General features: G+C 44.2%; 1 protein-coding gene across 1 annotated transcript; it reads left to right on the top strand.

Annotated features, from left to right (window-relative positions):
* Positions 1–334: 334 nt before the first annotated feature.
* PGK1 (phosphoglycerate kinase 1) lies at positions 335–15133 on the top strand. Its single transcript, XM_090060454.1, has 11 exons — positions 335–480; positions 3718–3768; positions 4762–4917; positions 5001–5145; positions 8931–9034; positions 9697–9816; positions 11417–11531; positions 12002–12181; positions 12526–12703; positions 12968–13066; positions 14636–15133. The coding sequence occupies exons 1-11, from the start codon at positions 416–418 to the stop codon at positions 14674–14676; spliced, it is 1254 nt and encodes a 417-aa protein (XP_089916580.1). The 5' UTR covers positions 335–415; the 3' UTR covers positions 14677–15133.
* Positions 15134–16101: the final 968 nt, after the last annotated feature.

Raw genomic sequence — 16101 nt, 5'->3', positions numbered from 1 at the left:
TCAGGCAGAGCCCGAGCTTGCAGTTGCTTTGTGCTCCTGGATAGCAGGGAGGAAGCCCCCCACAGCCAGAGGGGCTGCAAGCTCCCAGACGCCAGCAGCTGGGCACGAGGGACCAGGCTCGCAGTTTCCCACTTGCAAACTGAGCACGCCCCGGGAGCATTTCCGCCCTTCCAGGCCTCGCCGCTCAGGAGCGCCCCGGGGCTCGAACCAGCGTCCTTCCACCGGCCGGTGGTTCCGTGCAGGACGTGACCACCCCCTTCGGGAGGCGGGCCCTGCCTCGCGACGGACAGACCGCTCAGCCACTCGCGAGGCGCGGCGCGGGCCGGCAGCCAATGGGCTGCTGGCGCCGGGCTGGGCTTTTGGCGGCTCGGAGTGACCCTGCGGCAGACGCGGCGGCAGCAGCAGCAGGAGCAGGATGTCTCTCTCCACCAAACTCACGCTGGACCGGGTGGACGTGAAGGGCAAGCGGGTGATTATGAGGTGAGCAGGGCTCGAACCCGCGTCCCAGCGGCCCTGGTCTAGCTTTGCACTAAGCCTGGCTCTCGGGATTTGGCTCTGGAGCCCTGCGGCCTCCACGTGCTGGGCCTCGCTGGGACTTCCCCATCTGGGCCTCGTGGTTGCACAGCCTCGTCTTTGTGGCTTGATGCGTTGTTCTCAGAGCCCTGTTCCGCAGGCAGCCCCCCCTGCATTTGGGGTGCATTTACAGCCCCCTGCATTATGGATGCATTTGCAAGGCGCCCTGCACTTGGGGTGCAGTGGGTGCCTTTCCTTCCAGGAGGCTGTGACTGGCAGGCAAGGGTGTGCGTTTGACTTCCAGCCCTGGCAGGGGTTTCATGGGGGAAGGTGGCATGTGCCAGAGCCGCATTCTGGTCCGGGGGCATTTCAGGCCCTTGCAGGATTTGCCAAGGGACCTGAGATTTGTAGGGCAATAAATGTATTGGATTAATGGAAACAAAACCAAGCCACCTTTTCCTTGACTAGATGGGCTGTACAAAGTAACAGAAAATTCACTGCTTCTGTGGGCCCTCTTGGGAGAGCCACACTGATTCATAGGTGCTCTGCAGGTTACAAGATCAAACTGTTCGATAGAAAATGTCCGTTGTTTGTTGTCAGTGTTGAGCCTGGTGTGGGAATGGTGAGTCTGACCAATACTATAAGCTGTTTTTGGCATATTACAACAGTGGAACACATCTTTATGGGCATGGCTCTAAATTTTTCTTCCAGGTACAAGGACTTTTTCCCCAAGGTCATCTGAGTGTAACAAGTGTAGAGCACTGTATCGATTATTTGAGTAGCAGGCATGAGGCAGTGGTGACTTCCTCTGGCCTCCTCACTCTCACACACTTATTGTTCCAGTGAAATTGTCTAAATATCTTTATTTTCAAGTCGTTCATTAGAATTTTGACTGCCTCGTTGTGCAGGCCTGATAATAAAAACCTTATGATCAGACCTCAGGAGTGCATCTCCCAAACATTGCAGAAAAGCCTTTTCTCTTATTTCCTTAAGTACTTGCCACTTGACCAATTTTCCCTCTTTTGATACATATCATTGAGAACAGTTTTGCATCAGTAGACGTCAGCATGCTTGGCTAACTTCATTAGATTCTAGTTTGTGGTCTTTATTTTTAAATAACCACATGCCTTATTTGGAAAATACACTGTTGTTAATTTTTTTTTAATGTAGCCTTAGGTGTAGGACAGATACTAAATATGAACATAAATAATGTGAAACAGTAGCTGAGATATTGTTGCACTTGGAGTTCATTTGAATCCTGTTTCCCCCCAGAGGTGATACAGTCACCCACCCTGGCAATCTTCAAAAAGCATCTTGATGCCCATCTTGCTGGGGTCATCTGATCCTAGCAGTGTTTCCAGGTGTGGGGGGGCTGGACCCGATGATCTGTAAGGTCCCATCCAGCCCCTAACATCTATGAAACTATGAGTAGAAGTGACTTGTCCTCTGAAAATGGCATTTAGCAATTTATTTCCTTTTCTCCTATTCATCCTAATAACTTTCATGCACCTAGCTATACCCTACTGACCTTTCAGGCCTGCTGCCAAGCAGAGGAGGCCCAAGCAAAACTGTGCTTAATTGAAGGTCACTGTTAGACTTAAATTTATTCAGTTTAAAGGAGCTCTCATGTTTCATTGGCTTCTTATTCTCAGGTCTGCACTGGGAGGTACGGGTGGATCAGGTACTTCATACAGTGATAATGAGTTGGCAAAGCAAAATTTTAATTTGCCCTGATGCCTTAACAATGGCATCATCATGGTACATTTTCTATTTTTAGAATTAATCCACTCTGCCAGGGGCTGCCGGTTCAATTCTTTCTGCTCAGCTTCTATTCGGCTGGAAGCTTTTGCGGCTCTGTGCACATGCCCCTTTACTGAGCAGTCTCTGGAAAAAAATTCAACTTGCATTTTGTATGGGGGGGGGTCTTTTAATATCATTGCTATGCATAAACTCCAGGGTAAATTTCCATTTTTTTTCATTCTGATACTTGGATACAGTCAGTAAGAATGACTGGTTTTCTCCAAATGATTTTTTTTTCATTAGTCATCTTACTTGCTGCAGCTAGACTTTCCTGTCTGAACTACTCAGAGAAGGGGCTGGTCTCATTGCAGTCTAACGTTCCCTCTCATCCTGGCATCCCATGAGTAAGTTCTGCCTTCAGCTATTACACAACACTACTTCCTGTTGCCTCTCAGCTTATGAACCCAAGGTATGCTAGGCAGAAATGGCTTATGAAATGCTCCCTTTTATCTTCTTCTGGCATGCAGTAAGGTGCCAGTATGCTGTTGGGAAATTACCCACAAGCTATGTGTAAGATCTGACTTGAGTGCAAGAAAGCTGCAGCAGCTAACTAGAGAGAGAGAATAACTTCTGCTTGTGAAAAGCTTTTTAAGTGCACAGTGTAGCAATAGGCCCAACAAAAAACACGTCTTAGCTTTGACTGACATGTGACAGAACAGCATGAACTTCTACAATGCATTAGGGGAAAAATTGGACTTGAAGTCGATAATCTGGAATATTTTGTGGAATCTATCGTATTTCCCACAATTGTCTACCTTCAGCATAGCCACTAGTCATGATGACTTCCAGTTCCTTTGGCAAACTTGTCTGTCTTCACATCAGCTTACTGCCAGAGCAGAAGTGTAAGTTGAGTGCAGAAGTAGGGGGACTGGTGATATTTCAAGCCCTGCCCAATTGGTTTACCAAAATGAGATGCTGGTCATGGTAGACTGTTCAGAGGATGTGCACAATGTCATTTGTCCTTTGTGTGTGATCAATAATGAAGCAGTAAATGCTGCTGACCTTGGCGTGAATGGGCACTGAACATCTTTTGGGACTACTTGGGCTGACTGCAGAGCCTAACTGAGATCTGAGAAAAAGGAAATTTCTGCTTCTCATTGAAAAATGGAATTTGGGGTTGGTTTTCAAGAGGTGCCCAACTGCCATTAGAAGTCAGTGGGCACCTAGCCGCCCTTTTATATTTGGATAGCTTCATCTCCCTCCCTCCCCTTTTGCTTTGACATAAAAGGTGTCAAGTATAATTGGTTTCATGATAGGTGTGTTCACAAAAGTAGAAGTGAAAACTTTGAACTGACTGGATTGCCTTTCTAGTCAGTCCTATGATCAACAAGGGCCCCAGGTCTTCCTAAAAGAAATTAGTTATGTTCATTTAAATACTAAAAATTATCTTTACTCATCTTTTAGGGTTGATTTCAACGTTCCAATGAAAGACAACAAAATAACAAACAACCAAAGGTAAGGCACCACTTTAGGTTCTATGTTGAAGTCTCGAACCCCTGTCCATGTAATGGCCCACGTTTTATCTATGTGGTTCACGCCGAACAATGATGGAAACATCCTTGTGGTTACCTATGGTGTCCTTTTGATTCCCTCCAGGAAGGCTGATTGATACATTATGGCTACTGCAAACACTTTCTACTAAAGTTCTCTGTTAAAACCAGCTCTGTTCATACCTGCCTCCCCCCGTTGCCTTCAGTGTTTTGAAAATGGTTACTCTGTGGTTATAGAACTGTTCAACATGTTAGCTTGGTAGAGTTTGGCAGGCCAGAAAATGCTGGTTAAGGACATTAAGGAAAAAAAAGCTTGTCTGGTTCATCCTTTTACCTACTCCTCATCTCCTGGCAGGTGCTAACCTTGTCTACATTAAGCCTGCCATTTCTGCTATTATTTCAGCCTTAGCAATGGCATTACTGCTAAAATCCTAGTGTCTCCACTCATTTTTAACTCCATTTTACTATACTCATTTTAATAGAAGATAGCAAAAAGGGGAACAATTGAAAAATATGTAAGAAAAGTACTGGCATCAGTAGTTGGCTTCTTGCAGCCAGTTGTGTGGCTGCATTCTGTAGTCCTCAAGCACCTGTCCATAATGACCATCACTGTCACTGGGAGTGGAGCAGCTTGGATTACTTCCTCATGTGAGGCTTTTCCTTTTATGTTTGCCAGTGTTCATACCAAACATTTTAACCTATATCTGTTTCAGATTTACTGTTTGTCCTGTTTGGTGTAGTATTGTTGGCAGTGCTTTATGTTATAAGGGGTTCAAATAATGAAATAAAAGAGCAGAATGTTTCCTATTTTGTCTTCATTTTTGTGAGAGGTGACACCCAGTGGATATGCCTGTAAAAATTGCCTTCAGCTTTATGGCCACCTAGCTCATTTCCCCCATATCACCTCAAGCTATGTTTCTTTCCAACTTATCTTCTTTTGCCTTCCTTGCTCTTACAGAATCAAGGCAGCTATCCCTAGCATCAAGCACTGCTTGGATCATGGAGCCAAGTCTGTGGTTTTGATGAGTCATTTGGGCCGGCCTGATGGAGTCCCTATGCCTGAAAAGTTTTCCTTGGCCCCAGTGGCTGTGGAACTCAAATCACTAATGGGCAGGTATGGTATAATAGCTGTGCAGCATGGATGGACTTTTTAAAAGTTAAGATGTCAGTGAGATAAATCTTGATTTATGACTCCAGGGAGATCTTGTTCCTGAAAGACTGTGTGGGTCCAGAAGTGGAGAAGGCTTGTGCTGATCCTTCAGCTGGCTCCATCATCCTCCTGGAAAACCTCCGATTCCATGTAGAAGAAGAAGGGAAAGGGAAGGATGCGTCAGGGAATAAGGTTTGGCATTTAAATTTGAAATCCATCATGCATTTCTTTCCTTGATCCAGTTTGGCAGACAAGCATGACAGTGAGCTATCTGTGACATTTTGTGCAATATGTTAAGAAAGATGTTAACATAGCATGTAGCACTTGCTCTGTCTTTGTCAAAGAAACTAAGAAGCCACCCAGAACAGTGTCTGGGACTCTGCTTGTTAGGAGAATATCATAGAGATGCAAAAAGGCACAGCGTTCTGGACTTGACACACATCATGGTGATTACCATTAGCCATTGTTCTAGGCTAGTAGTAAGGTTTTCTTTGCTTACTTTTGGGATTGAGATTCAGTTGCAAAGTAGCTTGTCTGAAATGCTGAGGTATTGCTTTTTAAACATCGGGAAGTTTGAGTATATCTGATTGGGGCAGAAAATTAGGCTGAAAACTCACATAGAACACATGTTGATCATATTCAGATGCTATAAAAATACAGATTGACCATGTGCCAGGAAGGTGCTGCTTGTGCTAAGGATACTGCTGAGCATGCAGTAGCTAGTATTTCTATAAAATGGAGGGAGGAGTGGAAAGGAAGAATGACAGGTCCTGGTGAAACTGCTGGCTGCTGCAGGAAGAGTTTGCTTTTGTGGTGTAAAAGGGAGAAAATGGCTTGGAAGGAGATATTTCCTTGCCCCTTTTTGATCCCAAGTCTTGTATCTGAATTTTAATGGGCTGTTTAATTACTACACTGTACTGGGGCTCTGAAAAGCCTTGATTAAGTCTTTCTCTTTAGGCAGTCGCATAGCATCTGCATTGCCTTGTACCTCTGACATTTTCTTGAAGGTCAGGAACAGCACTTGCTTTAGACAGTTTCTTTTCTTAGTGTAGGTGACCCCATTAGCTACACAGGGTTTGGCTCCCAGCAAATACAGTTCATAATGCAGATTTGCTGACATAGCATGGTGCCCTTAACAGACTTACACAGAAGATTGTATAGCTTGGAGTGTAAGTAAGGCCTCTGTAGGCAGAAAGGCTGGAATTACTTGCCATCACCTAACTTCTGGCAGTCATAGTTTCATGGTTTGTAGGGTCGGAAGGGACCTGAGCAGATCATCTAGTCCGACCCCCTGCCATGGCAGGAAAGAATACTGGGGTCAAATGACCCCAGCAAGATGTTCATCTAACCTCCTCTTAAACACCCCCAGGGTAGGAGCCTGCACCACTTCTCTTGGAAGCTGGTTCCAGACCTTAGCCGCCCTGACTGTGAAGTAGCGCCTCCTGATATCTAACCTAAACCTACCCTCTGCCAGCTTGTGACTGTTATTCCTGGTCACTCCTGGCGATGCTCGGGGAAACGGTGACTTCCCCAATGCCTGCTGATCCCCCCTGACTAGTTTGTAACAGGCCACAAGATCCCCCCTCAGCCTTCTCTTCTGTAGGCTGAACAGGTTCAGGTCCCGCAGCCTGTCCTCATAGGGCCTGCCCTGTTGTCCCCTGATCATACGAGTGGCCCTCCTCTGGACCCTCTCCATGCTGTCGACATCCCTCTTGAAGTGTGGCGCCCAGAATTGGACGCAATACTCCAGCTGCGGCCTGACCAGTGCCGCATAGAGGGGGAGGATCACCTCCTTGGACCTGCTCTAGATGCATCTGTCAATTCCCCTTTACTTGTTTTGACTTACTGGTCCCTTGTGGAAATGCCCTACACCAGAGGTGTTCAAACTTCTGGCCTCACAGACCAGATGAGTGGCGTGAGGTCAGTTCACGGGGCAGACACTGCCTACTGTCCTGAAGCATCTGTCCACCATCCCAATCTAGTGCGCGAGACCATGTTATCTAGCTTGTAGAGCTTCCCGTGGGTCCATAAATTTGCCAGCTGGAAAGTGGCAATCAATGCTGCCACTGCTCCCCTGCCACCAATTTCTGAGGGAGCCCCACAGGCTGGATGATACGGTACTGTGGGCTAGGTCTGACCTGTGGGCTGAGTACCTTGTCCTACACTGTCCACCTTTTCCAGTTTTTCCCACTGTAGCATATCAGCCAGGATATACACAAGGCAGCATGACAGTAAAGACAGTTGTAGGCCTGGCTCTTGTCATAGTAATACAGGCTGCAGAAATACTAACATTACTAACCGGTGATCTTTTGGGGCTAGTGGCAGTTCAGTAGCAGAGGATTGTTCAGACTTTCTAAGGAGATTATTCTATAGCAGTTCCTTCATTCAGATTTAGCTTCTTTCTGCTTCCAGCAGCTACTAATTGTAGCAGAAACAATTATATAAAGCTGCCTGACTAAGGAGCAGGTTAGAACAGTGATTCTCAACGAGGGTAATGTGAGATACTTTCAAGGGTGATGCACAATGTTAGCACTGTTAATTGTGCAAACATAATTCACATAAACCAGAAATTTCAAATAGGAATCCCTAATGTTGAAAACATTCTTGCCTGTTGTGTGGTCTTTGAGTTCTTTGCAATGGAAGAATTTTTCAGTATTATTTTTCCCTTCCTACACTTCGTTCTCAGTTTTCACTCATTTTCTAGCATTTTCTGAGGGGTGCCTTGAGTCCAAAAAGGTTGACTGCCGCCGCTCTAAAATCTCCTTAGTTCTTTAGCTTTCCTTTCTCCAGATCATGCAAGCAAAAACAGCAGAGAGACTTGGCTGTACATTTCCACTATATTTTGTTTAGTGCTTTTCCTCAGAATAGCTCAGAAGTACTTTATACAGGTGGGTAGCAAGCTCTTGAAGTGGAGAGGATTACACTGACCGCTGAATGAGAGGCTGCTCCATGCTGGATTGTTTCTATACAAAACACACGATTAAGAACCAGGTCACAGAAGGCCATTACTTGCTGGGACCACCTCTGCTATGTTTTCACTGGTGCAGGAGGGGAGATAAGCCACTAAAAGGCCATGCTCTATGGGTCCCCAGGAAACAGTGTGGGAAGAGACTCACTTAAGACATAGATATATCTGGTACCTGCTGCACACTTAGGAATGCTGAAGATAAGTTCACTTGGCTGGTGTCACCAATTGCCTGAAGTACAGTACAGGCTATTTTTAAATTAACCTTCTACACTAGGGGCCAGCAGCCTTTTGCTAGCAGCAAGTTGAAGCTTGAGACCTGGCTGCTGCCTCAGCCATCCCTGCTCTGCACAGAGGGCTGCTCTCTTACATCCCCCACTGCAGCCTCCTACTTACCATTGCTGCTGAATTAGCCAGTCCAAATTTGTCACTTGTCATGTTTTCAACAGCATATTTTTTGACAGAGGCTGCTTAAAGGGTGGGGGAGAGGGTGGGAAAATAGCACCCTCACAGAGCAGGGAATATGCAGCTGCCATCAGGAAAATTCAGATCACAGGCCAAATCAGACAGCTGGGTAACAATAGAAGTTTGGTACGCTGTTAATTGAATGCAGCCCAGATCAAATCTGTTTGCAGATCTTTTCTCAGAAGAGGCCCAAAAGTGAAAACGGGATGTTGAAGATGAAAGGTGCTGTGCACTGACAGAATGGGGAGGGGAGATTTGCACAGTACCTATTCAATTATGCTTGAAATGAGCCAGTGTTGGTGGATGTCAAGGTCGCTAAATTTGATATAAATCCCTTGTTGCCAGTGATAAGAAGTCTTGACCAGAGGCTTCAAACAGCATGTCTTAGGGCCTGGGTTCTGAAGAATCTCAGATGTTCTCTTCATTCAGTACTTCCATTTTGAAATTGAAAGTGAGTCATGCAAGTCTGATTTGCAGTTCATAGTGGCAGAATTAGAGGATCGTACTGTAGCTAAATAGCATCCGCTTGCTTGTCTGTATCCCTCAGATCAAGGCTGATTCAGCAAAGGTGGAGGCCTTCAGAGCATCACTTTCTAAACTGGGAGATGTTTACATCAATGATGCTTTTGGAACTGCACACCGAGCTCACAGGTATGTAACTACTTAGCCTCTCTAGGCAGGCTTACATAATTCCTTGTTTTCTGGGTTCACTCCATACTCATGCAAATTAGCTTAGTCCTGGTCTTTTTATGCTAGCAGATTTGTCCTCAAAAAGCCTTGCACAGGATTCTCACAATGAGGACTGATGAGTTCTTCATTAAAATTGACTAGTTTGTAGTTTGTGTACTGCATAAGTCCCACCCTTTAGAAGTTAATGCAAACTCAGAAAATGAAGCCTTCTGGACTGTGAATTTGTCTTGTGTATCAAACAATTGCACACCAACTATTTGAACATAGTCTGTAGAGCACTAAGCACAGCCATAAGATGTGCGACTAAGGAAAAAAAATATCCTGAATAAGCCTGGGTATAGTGCCTCATGAGTGCAGATATGCCACTTCCGGTTTTGGGAGCAAGTATGTTTCAAGTAGCAAGGTATGTATTTTTGCCATTGCTTTGCACACTAACTGTGTGCTTTAGGCATGCCATGAGTTTTCATACCATCTCTTGATGCTGCTGTTGTTATTGCAATTAGACAAAGAGTTAACTTCCCACTGCTGGGAGCATGAAAGGCCCTCTGGCTTAGGAATGTGAGGAATTCTGTTGTTTGGATATAACTGATACAGAACTCTTTTCTCCTCTGCCTATTCCATAGCTCCATGGTTGGTGTCAATTTATCACAGAAAGCTGCTGGCTTCCTGATGAAGAAAGAGCTGGATTATTTTGCTAAAGCTCTGGAAAGTCCAGAGAGGCCCTTCCTGGCAATTCTTGGAGGGTAAGAGCCAAGAATATATATATGTTTTATGGTTTTTTTGATATGCTGTTAACTCCATTGTCAGAATGAATGAGAAGTTTGGCATGGACAAGAACACTTTTGTCCACAGTTTCTTAATTAGGAGGGGAGGAATCCTGAGCTGCGTGTAATCCATACCTCACAAAGGATCTGACTGACTTTATTCACCCCAGTTAAGTTGGCTAGTCCTGTTCAGACTGTCTGCTAGCTCTTCAGCTGCCTCTACCTGAGTTAGTCCACAGCCCTGTGTTCTGCCAGTGATCCAGAAGAGTTCTTGGATATAAATAAGAGACGGCCCTGACACAGACTGCTAGTGCCCTTTCCACTGGAGTTCATAGTACAAGCATAGTGCAAGCTCAGCTTGTCCCTGTAAGTTGACACTGTCTGTTCTTATGCAACTGTGACCTACTGTAGTTGGATGCACTTCAGCTCCTTATGGGCAGTTAATGAACAAAGCCACATCCAGGGGACATGCATACCTATTGAGTAACTCCTATGTGCCAGAGTACGCCTCTTTTCAAATGTGCTTGGGTTCTTTTGCCTCTGAAGAGTGAATTTAGGTGCCTTGCAGACACCTAGCCAAGTACAGGAATGTTCAGATGTGGTGTTGGCAATCAGAACAGTGTTTGCACTGGAGCTCCCACTGTTGCTCCTGTTGGAGTTGAACTAGTAATGGTGATGGCAATAATAATACCTGGTGCTTTTTATCTATCTATTGGTGTCCTACTAGGGAAATCAGTATCACTATCATTACAGAGAAATGAGGGGTTTTGTCTGAAGTCATCCAGCAGACCAGTAGCAAAGTAGAGAACAGACTGCAGCTGTCCCTGAATCCTAGCCAAATGCTCCATTGAGTAGCCCACTGTTTCCCAGAGCAGCTGCACTCTTCTCTAATATCCCTAATGTAGACAAGCCTACCGTTATGAGAGCAGATCTGCAGAGTTTGATATTCAAGAGCAGAAACTGAGAGACTTGTGTTCATGCATTTACTGTGCTCTGAAATTCCAGTGTAAGCGTACCTTAGGCACTGCCATACCACTGTCCATCTCTATCCTGTGCCTCAAACAGGCTCTGCTGCTTTTGCATAGTCTCTGACCCTAGAGCAGATCCAGCAGTTAGGAGGAGGCTTTTTCTCCTCTGCTGACTTAATGAACTACTGATCCTGGGCTAACTGCAAGAGCTAGGCGTCAAAGGGCAGCATGATCCAGTGGACTGGGGTTGGGGCCTCTATTCTAATCTTAGCTCTGCTGTGGTTTTGTTGGGCATCCTAGGACATGTCTCTTTCCCTGTTGGTGTTTGGGAATTCAGGCCTCACCATACCTGTTGAAGTGCCAAATAAAAGCTCAGAATGCTAAGTGTTACTCCTTGAAGTTGCTGCTAGTGTCCACTAATCTGGTTACGCTGTCTGTGCAGGACGGCACGGTAATGCTCAGGCCTGAGTGTTGCCATTCTTGAGCGGCTGAAATGGCTCCACACTCAAGCCTTGTAGCTTCCTAGGCAGTACATTTCTTAAACAATATATATGCTGCTAGAAGTAGTATATGTTTAGCTACATTGCTCTCTTTCTCTTTCCCTCCTGTAGAGCTAAAGTTAAGGATAAGATTCAGCTAATCAACAACATGCTGGATAAAGTCAATGAGATGATAATTGGTGGTGGAATGGCTTTCACCTTCCTCAAAGTGCTCAACAACATGGAGGTATGAAATGGGAATTCTGGTTAGGGGAGGAGAGGCATAGAGGGGTTTCTGCATGCACCAGATCATTTGCATTGCCTTTTTTTGGAGCTCAAAACTGAAAATGCATAATCTGACTTGAGTAAATGTAATACTGAGCAGTCTCTTTGCAATCAATTTGTCAACTTAAGAGGCAACCTCTTGCCAAGGCCTAGATGATGTTAGCAAATGAAAAAGGCAATTAAAATGTATGCTTTAGGCATGGGGTGAAGTTCAGCTCTGTGCAGGGGGTCAGCAGTGAGGAATAAGAACCAGATTTGACCCTTCAGTGTGGGACTTCCATAGTGCCTAGGACATGGGCTGACCCTATGACTAGTACACATTGCCAGGCTTCAAAACCCAGGTTCATGTTCTTGTTGTCAGAGTGCAGGTAAACTCCTTCTATAATGGCCAGTAGCCACAAGAACTTTTCTATATGCCTGTTTCTTCTGTAGATTGGCAACTCGCTGTTTGATGAAGAGGGATCAAAGATTGTCAAGGACCTGATGGCAAAAGCAGAGAAGAATGGTGTGACGATCACTCTACCTGTTGACTTCATCACTGCTGACAAATTTGATGAGCACGCGCAGACTGGAGAAGCCACTGTGGCCTCTGGGATCCCTGCTGGCTGGATGGTAGGCTTAGTAGGAAAGAGAAAACAAGCTGGAGAGGGGGGTGGAATGTGCACCTGGTTAAAGGGAGTTTTGGAAACCGGCTTTTGAACGCACTTGACTGTGGCATGTATATTGGCTAAATAAGAAGAGAAGTTAACAGTGAAGGTGGTGCTTTAACAGTAAGACTGCTGGTAGCTACCCCAGGCAGGTAGTGGTCTCGTTCATTGAGACATGTTTAGCATGTGGTGAATAAGTGAAACAGAAGGTGGTGTAGGAATGAAGTAGTTGGCTTTCTTGGATCATAGTAAATGACTGGTTTTGGATGAAGCTTAACAATAATTGTATTCATGCTTCTCTTCTCTTAGGGCCTGGACTGTGGTCCTGAAAGTAATAAGAAGTTTGTAGAAGTTGTAGGCAGGGCTAAGCAAATTGTGTGGAATGGTCCAGTTGGTGTGTTTGAATGGGAGAAGTTTGCCAAAGGAACCAAAGCTCTGATGGATAAAGTTGTGGAAGTTACTGGCAAGGGTTGCATCACCATTATTGGTAAGACCTTGATATTAATGTATTTGTCTCCCTCATTCCTCCTCCCTCTCCCCCACCCCCACCAGCAGCAGCATGTTAGGGCGGGAGATTCTAATCACCGCATTTCACTGATGGGTTGCTCTGCTCTGCTTAGGCTGCATTTGTGGCCTTGAGGGGTGCTGTGTACACTGAATCAACCCACATCCTTGCAAAGAGGAGCAGACTCGTTCTTAGTGGATAAACTTAAGTTGTTCCTACATATCGTTAATTCACTTTTCTGACCAGGTGGTGGAGACACTGCTACTTGCTGTGCGAAGTGGAACACTGAGGATAAGGTCAGCCACGTCAGCACTGGAGGCGGTGCCAGCTTGGAACTGCTGGAAGGTAACTTCTTTCCTTCTCTTAATTCACTCATTCAGAGTGGGGAGTAGGTCTGGATGATTTAAACTCTGCTGGTGCAGGCAAAATAACAGAATAAATGTCTCTTGTATTCACCAGTCCTAGTGTGTGCTCTGCCACTGCCTTTGAGATTCTCAGAGGCTTATTTAAAACAGCCTTTCTTTGCCCTATTCTGGGGTTGGACTGAGAAGAAAAGGGACCATTCTTCTGTGAGCACAGACTGCCATTTCTGTCCTTACTGGACAGGCAGAACAGAAATTAATTTGAGAACTGACTTGCATTTTCTTAAACTGTTGCCCTTTCATCCCTTTTATGAAAAATTTTGAACTATGAACTGGCTCGGTCTCAGTTGCCCAGACCCGGAATACTTGTTTAATCTTTGTAATGGCTTGGCTGATGAGCTGCATCTATGTAAAAGACCAAGTTGTCTCTACCTTTTTTGGTAGAGAAGTGTGATTGGCTTTAAAATTTTAATTAAAAATCATTAGTTTAAGCAGCCCTCTAGTGGTCACACAAGCCTGCCCATGTGAAGATGCCATGTTTAAAATGGTGAGAACATATCAAACTCTTTTACAAGCTGCATTATATTCGAAATGAGTTTTCATTTCCTCTGGTAATTAGCCGTTTCTCAATATACGTAAATTATCTAATAATGTCACCTATTCTGTGCAAGAGAAGCCACACTAAACTGTTGCAGCTGTTAGTTTCCATCAGTTGTATGTTAGATGGGGCTTTTGTTTCTGTTGCCTAGGGAGTAATGGTGAAGGGAAAGAATGCAAGTGGCTGGAAGAAACACTGTGCAGCTAATTTATTTTAAAGAACAAAGTTTGTCTACTTTTTGGCTTCAAATATAGGGGGTGGGTGTGTGAAGTCTTTTAAATTATAACGAAAGTCCTGACTGACTTGAAATATGCCTGTACCTTAAAAAGTAACTTTTGGTTTAAGAATAATGTCATGTGATCTTGTTAAAACTCAGACATTGTAGCATTGTGCTATGGCCCCAGATTTGGAAGATGAGACAGACCTGGTTTTGTCTCCTTGTTGTCAAGTCAGTGTCCACCATCAAAGATGAATGAGATACAAAAAAACAAAGTGAAAAGGGATTAAAAGAGATTCCTGCACTTTCTTCTGGACCCAGATCCTGAAGGGTAGTTGGATACTTCACTCCTCTACCAGTTGGAAATCAGAGCGAGAAAGCATCAAGATATCTTTGAGGATTTGAGTTCTTGTGTGTTTAACACACATACATTTTAAAAACCCACAAGCCCCATAAGTCTTTTGAGCAGAGGGAGGTTTTGGTTTTTTAACCTACTTAACAGAATGTTGAAAACAGTTGCACTTAAAAGCTTCACTGGAGCTTTAAAATGTGTTTGCTGCTGTGTAGCAATTAGATATAACACTACCTTAAGAGCCATCAAAACCAACAGGAGTGTGTGAGGGCTGAGCTAAGCATTTGTGATTCTTTTATAGTGTTGCAGTATTTTAATGCATTAATACCTCAATTTCTTTTAAAAATAAACCTTTATTTTTTGTGGCTTTCTTAATTGCTAACAGGTAAAGTTCTTCCTGGTGTGGATGCTCTGAGCAACGTGTAAGGGACAAAACATCTCCCCAGTCTGTTCTTGTGCACAGTCCTCAAGAATCAACACAGCAGCGCTTCAGTATTTCAGCTCTGCAATAGGCAGATCACAGAATGTAAACCAACACTGAACAGGATTAGGAAGAAAAGACAGCGGAGATCTCTTGAGTCTACCATTTACATGATGCAAATTTGTCCACTGTTATCCCACTTGAACTAAATGTAGTGTGTTCAACTGTTGTGAATTTAGAGTGTATATATTTATATTTTGCCTTCTAAAGAGATTAACTCTCCCTCTTTCCCTCCCCCCCATTAGATATCTGTTTCTCAAAAGATTGATCCTGTCTGCTTCATCATTACTGTTTTTAGCAGCTAGTTTTGTCACCTGACTTGGTTCAGAAACAAGAGGGGACTTCAGAATTTTTTGGAGGTTGATTGCAACTGCTATTAAATAAATGTATGTAAAGCGCTAATCTGTTGTTATGTGGCCTTTCCTTCAGACCTGGAATGCCATTCACTTATGAGAATACACGCATAACATGATGGTTCATGTTTGGGGTTTTTCCGTTTTGCACCAAGATAGTCTTCTATTTGCACTTTCACCCGGTCCAAGCAGTTAGAATGACATGCATCCTAATACCCAAAACTTATTTCCCCAACACGATGCTAATTTTTGAAGCATTTATTTATGCCAAAATGTTGTCTGACATAATTTACTTCATCCTAATCTGTCATTTGAAATTTCAGTTTTAGATGAATAGTTGCACCTCTCAAATGAATTGGGTCATTTAGCTGGAGAATTGGGCTTACAGACCCAACTGTTATATCCATTTTAAAGATCCTAGAAATTCAGAGGGGTCTGGAGTTCAGGCACATGGAAAATTTGGAACCACTCTTCTCTGCCCTTCCCACATGCAGTCAACTGAAAAGTAAAACAATGCTCAGTGTGGAAAAATATCGTGAAAAGGAAGAGTTAGTGCATGCCTTGGGGCTTCTATGAAATGTAGTCGAACTAAAATGTGATGAGTGCCATAAACCATGGCTGGAAGTAAAACATTTTAAAGGGAATAATCTGTAAAATAATCCTTCCCTTTAAGTGCTTTTCCAAAACTTGTACATAACAATGTTTGCTGCGGAGACTCCTAATGTCTTCCCTCTATAGAAAATTTAGTTTCCATATTTCTAAACCCAGTTTTTCTAAGATGCAAATACAGGGCAGCAGGGGCATGTGGAGTCTGGGGGAGGGTGCACACATCCAGGCACCTATCTAGAACGAAGTGCAAATAACCTGTAAGCAAACATCCGCTGATCTCTTACCAGCCAGTTTCCTAAAGCAATCAAAGGGCTTGTGTGGCCTTTAGCCTCATTTATGTTACAGCATAGTTTAAAGTGTGAAACATGTCTGTGGACTAGAGATCATCTAGGAAGATTTTTTTTTCCT

Source organism: Crocodylus siamensis, chromosome 8 (assembly GCF_052110815.1).
Source record: "Crocodylus siamensis isolate JL-2025a chromosome 8, ASM5211081v1, whole genome shotgun sequence".
Lineage (NCBI taxonomy): Eukaryota > Metazoa > Chordata > Crocodylia > Crocodylidae > Crocodylus > Crocodylus siamensis.
The sequence above is the reverse complement of the archived record's forward strand: the minus strand, read 5'-3'. Positions and strand labels throughout refer to the sequence as shown.

Bases quoted from the DNA above. Each gene is read 5' to 3' on its own strand.
- PGK1 (XM_090060454.1), top strand. From the start codon at position 416: ATGTCTCTCTCCACCAAACTCACGCTGGACCGGGTGGACGTGAAGGGC. The intron at 4,918-5,000 runs GTATGGTATAAT...TTATGACTCCAG, and splicing joins CTCAAATCACTAATGGGCAG to GGAGATCTTGTTCCTGAAAG. The intron at 9,817-11,416 runs GTAAGAGCCAAG...TCCCTCCTGTAG, and splicing joins TTCCTGGCAATTCTTGGAGG to AGCTAAAGTTAAGGATAAGA.